The sequence below is a fragment of the Saccopteryx bilineata genome, chromosome 2, assembly GCF_036850765.1.
Source record: "Saccopteryx bilineata isolate mSacBil1 chromosome 2, mSacBil1_pri_phased_curated, whole genome shotgun sequence".
Taxonomy (NCBI): Eukaryota; Metazoa; Chordata; class Mammalia; order Chiroptera; family Emballonuridae; genus Saccopteryx; species Saccopteryx bilineata.
The window spans coordinates 130116122-130128912 of NC_089491.1; the positions used below are offsets into that span (position 1 = coordinate 130116122).

At 36.2% G+C, this 12791-nt stretch overlaps 1 protein-coding gene across 1 annotated transcript in view; it reads right to left on the reverse strand.

Moving 5' to 3' along the window:
- The window catches only part of LOC136324644 (calcyphosin-2-like), a 114024-nt gene that overhangs the window by 17337 nt on the left and 83896 nt on the right, over positions 1–12791 (reverse strand). Inside the window, exons 10-12 of the mRNA XM_066257806.1 lie at positions 4524–4598; positions 3571–3666; positions 3386–3479 (exon numbers count right to left, since the gene is read on the reverse strand). Of these exons, the coding sequence (XP_066113903.1) occupies positions 3386–3479; positions 3571–3666; positions 4524–4598 (265 nt within the window). The remainder of the gene's footprint in view (positions 1–3385; positions 3480–3570; positions 3667–4523; positions 4599–12791) is intronic.

Below are 12791 nucleotides of genomic sequence, written 5' to 3' on the forward strand. Positions count from 1 at the left end.
TCTGGAAAGCAGAAGAAACACATACACCTAAAAAAAAGAGAAGATAGAATATTTCTGCATAAAGAAATGGAATATTGTAGAGAAGAGGACATGATGGAAGGAGTAAAAAAATGAAGAGGTGGGCCTTTACCATGGGACATAATCAAGGACCATATTTCTAAGAATAAAAATGTCTAATAATAAATTGTAAGTTGCTGGCACTGCTGTAATCTTCCTCCATGTCCCTTTCAAAATGTCTGCCACACACACAGAGCATTATATACATGGTTTGCATACAGATTCCCACCATCCCCCCTCCTTCTTTTCTTTGTTTCTTTCTTTCATGAAAATCATAACAGGGAGCTGAGTTCCACATCTGCTTCAGGTGACATGGAACAGGAAAAGTAAGAATAAGCCACAAACTATACTAAATTATTGGAGACAGCACTCAGAGCTGGAGGTAATTTCAGTGTGAGATAAGCACTGTGTATCCTTTCTGCAGGTGGTGAAATGGGAGAAAAAGTTCTTTTTCTCCAGATCACAATAGGCAGACTTGAGTGATATATCTATATTTTATTTAACCTAATTTTAAGATGTAAAGTTTGTCCTCACCCCAATTTCTCACTTAATAGTAACTACATCTCATTGACTCTACCTCCTGAAGATTATTTTACATTTCTAAGTAGCTTCACAGACACAGCCTCTTTGCCTAATTGAAATTGCCTCCTTCTTAAATTTATATGCTTCAATTCAATCTGGTTCTTCATACACAGTCTTTAATATATTTTCCATATTGTAACCAGGAAATCTATCTAAATCACAAACCCAATGTCACCTCTCTCCATTCCATCCACACCTTATCTTTCAATGACTCCCCAACACAATTTAGGTAACTCTTTAACAGAGGCTGCTCTTAATAAGCCCTGACTCATTCTTGACAACACCAACCATGAACTTTATACTTCAGAGAGACTTTCCCTACCCTTTCTTATCCTCTAACTCACCTAACTAACCCCTCTAGGTGAAGTTTATTTATTTATTTATTTTTATTATTAATTTTAATGGGGTGACATTGATAAATCAGGGTACATATGTTCAGAGAAAAATCTCTAGGTTATTTTGACATCTGATTATGCTGCATTCCCATCACCCAAAGTCCAATTGTCTTCCATCACCTTCTAACTGGTTTTCTTTGTGCCCCTCCTATCCCCCAACCACCTCCCTCTATCCCCCCACCCGTAACCACCACACTCTTGTTCATGTCTCTGAGTCTCATTTTTATGTCCCACTTATGTATGGAATCATATAGTTCTTAGTTTTTTCAAATTTACTTATTTCGCTCAGTATAATGTTATCAAGGTCCATCTATGTTGTTGCAAATGATCTGATGTCATAATTTCTTATGGCTGAGTAGTATTCCATAGTATATATGTACCAAAGCTTTTTAGTCCACTCATCCACTGATGGACACTTGGGTTGTTTCCAGATCTTTGCTATTGTGAACAATGCTGCCATAAACATGGGAGTGCATTTCTCCTTTTGAAACAGTGCTATGGTGTTCTTGGGGTATATTCCTAAAAGTGGGATAGCTGGGTCAAAAGGCAGTTTGATTTTTAATTTTTTGAGGACTCTCCATACTGTTTTCCACAGTGGTTGCACCATTCTGCATTTCCACCAGACATACTTCAAAGATATAGAACACATATTCCAAAAATTTATATGGAACTAAAAGAGAACACGAATAGCCTCAGCAATCTTGAAAACGAAGAATAAAGTGGGAGGTATCACACTTCTGGATATCAAGTTATACTACAAGGCCATGGTACTCAAAACAGCCTGGTACTGGCATAAGAACAGGCATATATATCAATGGAACAGAACAGAGGACCCAGAAATAAACTTACACCTTTATGGACAACTGATATTTGACGAAGGAGGTAAAAGCATACAATGGAGTAAAGACAGCCTCTTCAACAAATGGTGTTGGGAAAATTGGACAGCTACCTGCAAAATAAGGAAACTAGACCACCAATTTATACCATTCACAAAAAATAAACTCAAAATGGATAAAAGACTTAAATGTAAGCCGTAAAACCATAAGCATCTTAGAAGAAAACATAGGCAGTAAGCTCTCTGACATCTCTTGCAGCAATATAATTGCCGATTTATCTCTACAGACAACTGGAATAAAAGATAGGATAAACAAATGGGACTATATCAAACTAAAAAGTTTTTGTGCAGCTAAAGACAATAAGAACAGAATAAAAAGACAAAATACACAATGGGAGAATATATTTGATAATATGTCTGATAAGGGGTTAATAATCAAAATTTATAAAGAACTTGTAAAACTCAACACCAGGAAGACAAATAATCCAATCAAAAAATGGGCAAAAAAAATGAATAGACGCTTCTCCAAAGAGGACATACAGATGGCCAATAGGCATATGAAAAAATCCTCAACATCACTAATCATTAGAGAAATGCAAATTAAAACCACAATGCCATATCACCTCACACCAGTCAGAATGGCGCTCATCAACAAAACAACACAGATTAAATGCTTGCCATGTGGAGAAAAGGGAACCCTCCTGCACTGCTGGTGGGAATGTAGGTGAAGTTTAGATGGCACTTTCTTCAGGAAGGTACTTTGATCCCACAAAGCTGAAACATTTCCCTTCCTATTTGACAATGTTTCCAATCAGACTGAACTCAACAATAGCAGGCAATGGTTCTCACTCCAATGCTTAGCCTATGAATATGCATATATTTTTTACATGAATGATCACTGTGGATAGTGCTGCACTTTAATCATGAAATAACATGTGAATATAATGATTTAAAATGTAAAAGAACGATACAAATTGTAACATTATCTATGATCAACCATTCTAGAAAAATTTTTTGTCACACCATATGCTTGTGGTTGCATCAGGTGGGAAAATCACAAGGATAAGTTACCTATCAAATATATTACAGCTCCAGAAGTCAACTATCATTCTGTGTAAAAAAAGCCATGCATCCTCAGAAGATAAGAAACTATTTTAGGTGGAGCATTACCCCTAGTTGTATTGAAGTAGCGCCTTACAGAAGACCACAGCCCTGTAACGCCTTTAAAAATAACAACAGACAATCCCTCCTGGGCTTATATTGTAAATTTGATTAGGGGAAGAAGATGGTAATACAGGAAATAAATGTTAGACTTAGATTCAAACCCCTAGGGTCTGAAAGTGAAAGGCAGAGCATCCAGGGAAACATTAATAAGTCATTCATACAAATAAATGCACCTGCCCAGAAAAGAGAGAAAATCAACTGAAGATGAGAAACCATTCTCCTCCAGCCCTACAGGATCCCACAAAATCTGACATCTGGAATGAAAACATTTGTCTGCACACACTTAACTTACAATATAAAAATCACCAAGTTGGTATCGTTTTCCTTTTCTTCGTCCACGCTGATGAGTATAAATGTCTTTTTGAATAAAAGGAAGCACATTTGTTCTAGAAGTTAAATGACAAAAATTTAAAATTATTCCCTTCTCTCAGAAGTAATCATCCTGAGAGTTGTAACAGTGTTTTATGGCAGGCATACCTATTTTTCCCAAATTGCCGATATTCATAAATTGTAAGCGACTGGTCATGAATAAAAAAGAACCCAAGCAGTTCTCTGCAAGCATCATGTCCATTTCTAGATAAAGAGAATAATATCAAAGATTTTTATATAGGATAGTTTTTAATTAAAATAATAAGCTAAAATCATCAAATCAGAGGAATAATATGAACTCCCTTGAGTGTTTGACAATGAGCAAGCGTTATGGGAAGCCACAGGGAAAGCATGCCCCTGCTTGCTAACGTGTCTATTTAAGTCAGATTTGTACGGGGAAACTTATCATACACCGCTATGAGTGTGACTACATAGAATACTAATTTGATATAGACTTTTAAGATAAAGTGAAAGATATTTAAAATATGTTGAGCTTGCAAGAAAGCACTCTCAAGGACGTACAGTTATTATCCTTTGTCCAAGATAGATTCAAATCATTAAACAAACGTGACAGTTTAAAAAAAAACTTTACCATTAGTGTACAGAAAAAATATCAAATAGCATTATGTTTTATTGGAAGTTTATAAAACAGAAAATAGATTGTAGTATCATTTACTTTGTCATCTTGTATCTATCAATAATCTACTGTTAGTTTAAGCTATTACCATGAAATTATATAAAGCAGCTTACATAACAGTTAAGTTTTAAGAGTTTTAGAATCTTCTAGTAGTAATATATACATTTTTAAAACTCACTTCTACATTTTTTTGAAAGTCATTTTAAAGTCATATTTTAAATAACTTCTAATTAAATTAAATTCATATTCCTTAAAATTTTTGTAACAAATTAACTGATATACATTACCTAAAAATGTTTCTTCTAAATTTATTTTTTCACTTGTTTCTGACAAATTTAACTAATCTCGTTACTGTTATTTCTATTTGAAAATAGACTACATTTTATAATCATAAGATTAAAAAGTTAAAACAAATCATAACTACCTTGATATGATCCTACCATCAAACTGCACTTTATGAGAAAGCATATTTTCAGTGAATGTAGAATGCGTTCTTATCCTGTTAAGAAACACATTTGTTGACAATTTTTTAAAGTTATATTCATTTGACATAAACAATAAAAGTATAAAAAAGTTCTTAATACTTTGCAATGCACAGAGTGCATTAAAGTGCATTAAACTGAAATTATAAACCTCTTTTTTTCAGACTGCTAATTGTAGCAGATGCATACAAAATAACCCTAAAATATAGTATGCAAAACTTAAATAACTCTTATGATAGAATGTATAGTATAATAGTGCTTATAAAAGTCAATACCGAACAAAGATAGCACATTTGTGACTGGCACTGCTATAGTGCTAACCCCACAAGCATTTCTAGCCTTACTCTCCTTGCTTCCCTTCCACCATAGAATTTGGTTTTTTGGCCTTCTTAGGTGACTGAGAGACTCAGTTCTGTCAATAAACTTCCAAGAAAGACTTTGATTTGTCCTGATAACAAAGTGACATGGCAAAATCCCACCTGTGTACAAGGCAAGGCTATGATGCTAGAAGCTTCTATAGCCATCAAGCAACCATGTCAGAAAGGCCAATGAAATCTTGAGGAAGCCAGCCCAGAGCTGTGCCATCTCTGAGCCACTGAACTAAAACCAACAACAACCTGCAAGCAGCTAGCTGTATATGGAAAATAAATCTTGACTTGCTTAAGCTACTATCAGTTTGGTTTTCAGTTAGGAGTAGCTCAAAACATTCCTTATCAAAATAACAGAAGAGTGGAAAAGAGTGTTGGATGAGTTTTAGCTTGAAATTGGTCCAGTTATAAGAACTCAGATCAGTTACTTAATTTATATGACATTCAGACAACACTGAATGATCTCACAAAGGCTGCTATTCTTAAATTTCTATTTAATAATAAGAAGCATAACCCAAATGCACAAATCATGGCACTTTACCACTACAATCTCCTTTATGCTAAGAAATCTGAAGACTCAGTGATATATCTTTGCCCACCTTTCTAAATAGCCTTATGGTATTCCCTGCAGGTTCAATAACATTGCAATAATGTAAATAGTAAGTAAGTGCATGGGGGAATAGTATCTTGAAATGATATACCTCTGTGAAATCTAGGTCTCTATGAAAGGTAAACAAGATACAGCCAACATGAGTGAGTGAACCAAATGAGTTTGTGAACATCGAATAGAGCCATAAAAGCTCGGTTGTCTCAGTTCAATGTAATCCATTAGTATTAATGTGAATCAAATGCCCATTATCTGCCATACACAACTCTAAATGCTGAGAAAATAACAGCACTAATAAGAGTTACTAATAACACTAGTTATTAAAATCCCTTTAATATGTATCAGTTCATTTAATGCTTGCTATAACTTCATGAAGTATTATTATCCCCATTTCACAAATAAATTTTACACAGTCATACAATTAGTACACGGCAAAGCTAGAAAAAATCATCTTGCTCATAACCATTCCATTATACTGCTTCTCAAAGGTGAACAGAATTCAGTTTAACAGCAATAGGTTGAAGTAATGCTTCAAGGAGTCTAGAGTCTCTTTGAAAATATAAAAGTAAATAGGCATTTATATCATAAGTGGAAAGTTCCATGTTTTGGATTTAGGTATCTGATGAGCAGCACCAATAATCTACCCAGTTTTTGACTAATAGAGAAATAAGAATTAAGCAAATCAAGACCAAAATATGAAATTTATTATTGATAAAGCCTTTGGCATTCATGGCTTAGGAATGCAGCAACAAAAAGCTAAGTCCTTGACACTAGAATTATACAGACTAACCCACTCATTTCCACTGGGGAAGAAGTTGAAAAGCTTAATGCATTGGAGAGAATGTGTACTTCTGCAAACAGCTGACCCCTAAGGGAAAGACAAGAGGAAGGGTTGCACTATACTGTACAGGTAGGTTTTTTCCCTCTTTCTCTGGGAATAATGAGTAAGGGAGAGAGGGGATGAAATCCATAAATTCAACAATTTTAATCAATGTTCCTGTAGAATTTTTCATAGAACTAGACTAGCTAAATCAAAAATTTCTATTAAAGACCTTGTTGAAACTAAACAAGCTACAAGTATTTAATATAAAGCAATACTAATTCAGATACAATACTATTGGTGCAAGAATATGTTACAGACATATGAGACTAACGAAAAGGCCGAGAAACCTACCATGCATTTTTAACACCTTGCTATATGACATAAAGGGCATAAATTGGAGAGATAATGAGTTTGTGGTAGGAGATTTTTTTTTTTTTTTTTTGTAACCTTCTGAAGCTCAAAACGGGGAGACAGTCATACAGACTCCCGCATGCGCCCGACCGGGATCCACCTGGCACACCCACCAGGGGCTACGCTCTGCCCACCAGGGGGCGATGCTCTCTGCCCCTCCTGGGCATCGCTCTGCCGTGACCAGAGCCACTCTAGCGCCTGGGGCAGAGTCCAAGGAGCCATCCCCAGCGCCCGGGCCATCTTTGCTCCAATGGAGCCTTGGCTGCGGGTGGGGAAGAGAGAGACAGGGAGGAAGGAGGGGCGGGGTTGGAGAAGCAAATGGGCACTTCTCCTATGTGCCCTGACCAGGAATCGAACCCGGGTCCCCCACACGCCAGGCTGACGATCTACCACTGAGCCAACCGGCCAGGGCCGGTAGGAGATTTCTTAAAGAAGATAAAAAGGAAACTAACAACAAATGGAAAGAATAGCAAACTGGTCTACACTGAAATTAAGTGCTCTGACCAAAAGAAAGTAAGGCTCACCACAGAGTAGGAAAATGTATGTACAACAAATACCATATTTCCCCATGTATAAGATGCACCTTAATTTGGGGGCCTGAAATTTGAAAAAAATATATTACTAAGGTGACTAACTTTTTACAATGAAAAGGAGGACAAAAATAAATGGAAGAAAATGATATTGTAAATAATAGAAAAATTTTATTCATTGCAACAATAATATACTATAATATGATAAATGCATAATAAAAACATTTGTAATATTTTATATTATAATTATGTTTACATGCCTATTAATTTTTAACAATAATTGTAAGAAAAAAGTACTCATTTAGATACAAATATGTCACATCACACACGATGGATTGACTCTGCATCGATCAAATACAGACATTTACAGATTAGTCTTCCAATACCAAAAAGGAGGACATGTAGGAGGACACTTTTCGAGGGAGGATGGAACTTACAAAAGAAGGACTGTCCTCCCTAAAGGAGGATAATTGGTCACCTCAATATGATATTACATAAAGTTATTGAACTCAAGTTTTATTCATCACAATATTCATACAACTTCTAATCCGTGTGAAAAAGAGAGAAATGCAAGTAAAAACATCTACAACCACTGTATAAGACACACCCTATTTATAGACCCCAAATTTTTTGAAAAAGGGTGTGTCCTGTACATGGGGAATATGGTATAACTAAAAGAGAATTATAACTAGAATTATAAACAAGTTCTACAATCAATATGAAAATGGTGACCGAAAAGACTCGCAGGAAAGTTCACATAAGAATATATTTAGATGACCAATATACAAATGTAAAAGTGCTAGATTCCATTAATATCCAGTGAAATGTAAATTAAAATTACAAATACATCCCCATAAGAACTAAAATAAAAAATATAGACAATACCAAGCATGGGCAAATATATGGTTCAAGTAGCAACCTCTCCTGCTACTGTTGACAGTGCTAATTAAAATGACCACTTTGGAAAACTACCTGCGATATGTTTTAAAGCTGAACATATGCATACTAAATAGTCCAGCAATTCCACTCCTAAATATGAACTGAGCAGAAGTGAGTACAGATGTTCATCAAAAAGCAAGCACAAAATTTCATGGCAGCATTACTCATAAAGAGCCAAATGTCCACTACCATCTGTTTATAAATAAAATGTGGTATATTTATACAATGAAATACTGTACACCAATGAAAATAAAGGATAACTACATATAATAGCATGGATAAAATGCATCAACATAATGTTGAACAAAAGAAGCCAGATACAGAGTCTAAATTTTGTGATTTCATCTAAGTGCATCCATCACCAGGCAATTAAAATCCATGATATCAGAAGAGAGAGACCAAGCCCCTGTGGCAGAGAAAGTAGATAGTAACTGGGAGATACCACAAAGGGTGGAGGTTGGGGTACTGGTACTTGTCATGTTGATAATAGCCATTCTAACAGGTGTGAGGTGGTCTCTCATTGTAGTTTTGATTTCCGTTTCCCTAATAGCTAGTGAAGTTGAACATCTTTTCATACACCTGTTGGCCATTTGGTATGTCTTCTTGGGAGAAGTGTCTGTTCATGTCCTCTTCCCATTTTTTAATTGGATAGTTTGTTTGTTTGGTGTTGCATTGTATGAGTTCTTTATATACTTTGGATATTAACTTATTATTGGAACTGTTATTTGCAAACATCTTCCATTTGGTTGCTTGTGTTTTCATTTTGTTGTCTGTTTCATTGTTATACAAAAGCTTTTTAGTTTAATAGTGTCCCGTTCATTTATTTTTGCCTTTACTTCCCTGGTCTTTGGCATCTAATTGATAACCTCTTCCCTAAAACCAAGATCCATAAGTTCAGTATTTATGTTTTCTTCTACACAATTTATTGTTTCAGATCTTATATTTAGGTCTTGGATCCATTCTGAATTAATTTATGTACATGGGAACAAACTGTAGTCAAGTTTCATCTTTTTGCATGTGGCTTTACAATATTCCCAGTACCATTTATTAAAGAGGCTTTTTTTCTCCATTGAATGTTTCTGGGTCCTTTGTCAAAAATTATTTGCACATACACATGAATCACACAGGTCTTTATAAGAGAAAAGTAGAGGTATATGTAAGACAAGAGCGTCAGAGTGAGATAACATGAGGAAAACTTGACCAGCCATTGCTGGCGTGGAGATTAAAGAAGAGGCCACGAGCCTCTAAGGCAGCCCTTAAAGATAAAAGAGGCACTGGACACAGGTTTTTCCCTGAAGCCCCGGAAGAAACGCATCTTGTCAAGATCCTGATCTTACATTTCTGACCTCTAGAACTACAGTATAAGAGAATAAACTGGTGTTGCTTTAAAATACCGTTTGTGGTCATTTGTTACAGCAGCAATAGGAAATTAATACATGATACATTCAAATATTTAAAATTATGAAAACTAAAGCTTCCAGAAAATAAGAATAAAACAAAAAGATAAAAGTTTAAGACAGTAACAGCCCAACAATTACAGCTGTCTAAAAATATAAAGGAATTACTGAAGGAACTGGTAAATTTTCTGTCTATTACACCAGAGGCTAGATATCAATAGTCAGTGATGTTTTTGAAAAATTTAAGTGAAATATACCAGAGGACTATGAAAGTCTATACCAATCTAAAGATTATATAAGCCACAAAGTAAAATAATAATTTTTAATTTTTTTACTTGGCGAGCAAACACAAGTGGGGAGAAATGAAAAATCTTCAATCCTTGGACCAGCTGATTGTCAAAACTTGGAACATGTTTCCTGTCACATTACCACACTCTGCAGCGTGTGAGTATTGCTGTACTGACAATGTTTGGCTGTACGTGAGCATGTGTGCAGTCTTTCTCTCATCTAAGGAACGTTAAGACCTAGCTACGATCACATTTAACAGATAGAAGTCTTAATGCCTGCATGAAGCTTAACCTCACCATATATCAACCAGACTACAAAGCCATCAGCAAAACCATGCAGCACCAGAAGTCACAATAATGGTAAGAAGTACTTTATTCATCATTGGTTAGCAACAGCATAACAACTTTATTAAAAAGAATTCAGACGCCTGACCTGTGGTGGCGCAGTGGATAAAGCGTCAACCTGGAAATGCTGAGGTCACCGGTTCGAAACCCTGGGCTTGCCTGGTCAAGGCACATATGGGAGTTGATGCTTTCAGCTCCTCCCCCCTTCTCTCTCTCTCTCTGTCTCTCTCTCCTCTCTATCACTCTCTGTCTCTCTCTCTCTCTCTTCTCTAAAAATGAATAAATAAATAAAATAATTAAAAAAAATAATTCAGGGACTCATTATACTTTAAAACTGTTGGGCTTACATAAAATGCACATATTTAGTTGTATTTAGTGTTAAGCATATTGTATGGCTCTCATGGAATTACATTTTAAAATGTGTGGCGTTCGGCCTGACCTGTGGTGGCGCAGTGGATAAAGTGTTAACCTGGAAATGCTGAGGTTGCCGGTTCGAAACCCTGGGCTTGCCTGGTCAAGGCACATATGGGAGTTGATGCTTCCAGCTCCTCCCCCCTTCTCTCTCTCTCTCCTCTGTCTCTCTCTCTCTCTCCTCTCTAAAAAAAAAAAAATGAATAAATAAAAAATAAAAATAAAATGTGTGGCGTTCATGGCTCTCTCAGCCAAAAAGGTTTCCGACCCCTGTCTTATACGGATACCAGTCACACTGGTTTAAGACCCCACCCTTGTAATATCTCATTTAATCTTAATTACCTCTTTAAAATCTCTATCCTCAAGCTGAAGACCTTTGCGAGGTAGGAATTCAACATATGAATTTGGAGGGTGTAATTCAGTCTACAATGTTCTACCTTCTTATCCCTCAAATTTATTTTCTTCTCACATGGAAAATAGATTCACTCCTTTCCTAACAGTCCCAAAAATCTTAACTCATTCCAGCATAAATTCTTAGTCCACAGTCTCATCTAAATATCATCTAAATGAGACAGATTCACTCCTTTCCTAACAGTCCCAAAAATCTTAACTCATTCCAGCATAAATTCTTAGTCCACAGTCTCATCTAAATATCATCTAAATGAGACATGGGTGAGATGAGTTATGATTCATCATAAGGCAAAATTCTTCAACCATGAACCTATGAAACAAGATGGATTATGTGCTTCCAAAAGGCAGTAGTGAAATAATCACAGAATAGACATCGCCATTTTAAAAGAAATAATCAGAATGAAGAAAATGGTCACAGATCTTGAGCAAGTCCAAAACAGAGCAAAGGAAATTTCATTAGATTATAAACTTGTAGAGTAATCCTCTTTGGCTCCTTGCTCTGTCCACTGGGTCTAGTGGGGTGGCAGCCCTGCCTTCTGTATATCTTGGGAACAAATATAAATAGGTGCTCAATAAAAATGTGTGGGAGGAAAGTTCGTATGTTCCCTGAAACATTTCACATTCTACTAAGGGATGATCATATATTGTAGGAACTTGAGAATTTATTTTGTCATGTGTTATGTAAAAAAAAAAAAAAAAAGAGAGAAAAGGAGGTCCTGGCTGGTTGGCTAGGTGATAGAACATTGGCCCAGCATGTAAAACTCCCAGGTTCAATTCCCAGGCAGGGCACACAGGAGAAGAGCCCATTTGCTTCTCCACCATTCCTCTTCTCCTTTCTCTCTGCCTCTCTCTTCCCCTCCCAGAGCCAAGGCTCCACTGGAGCACAGTGGTCCAGGCACTGAGCACAGGACCATGGCCTCCAACTCAGGTGCTAGAATGGTTTCAGTCACAATGGAGCAATACTCCAGAGGGGCCAAGCATCACCCCATGGTGTGAATGCCAGGTGGATCCTGATAGGGTGCATGTGGGAGTCTGTATCTGCAGTCCTGCTGTTCATTTTAGAAAAATAAACAGACTCACACACACATACAAAAAATAAGAGGAAAAAGAAGAAAGGAAAGAAAGGAAAAGAGGGAGAGAGAAAGGGAGAAAGGCAAAGTGGAACAAAGGAAGGAAGGGAATAAGGAATGAAGAGAGGGAGGAAGACAGGGAGGGAGGAAGGGAGAAAAAAAGAAAGAAAAGTGAGAGAAAAGCTATCACAAATTTTGATGTCTTTTTATGACATAAAGAAAAACCCATGTGAACCAAATCATAATCCTGGCTCATGCTGCAGACAACCTCAACAAAGTTTATAATCCTCTATGTCAAGATTAGGATGTGTCCTAAATTCCTGGCTGAAAACCTGTTCGTACTTAAAGAGAAAGGAAAGAAACTTGTGATTTAAGTCTCAAATTTTCTTCAGTACAGCTATTGAAAGATCAAGCTTGGAAATATATCATCTTCTTTCTTAAGAAACAATTTAGAAATCTCAAATTTTCAGCATGTTGCAGCACTTACTTCTCAATAGTATTTTTAATTGTAAAATGTTAAATACTCCTGGGTTATAGATTTTTGCAGTATATCTGAATGAAGAATTTTGTTTAAGTGGGCTCCAGGTGCAGAACTCTATTCAGCTTCCTGA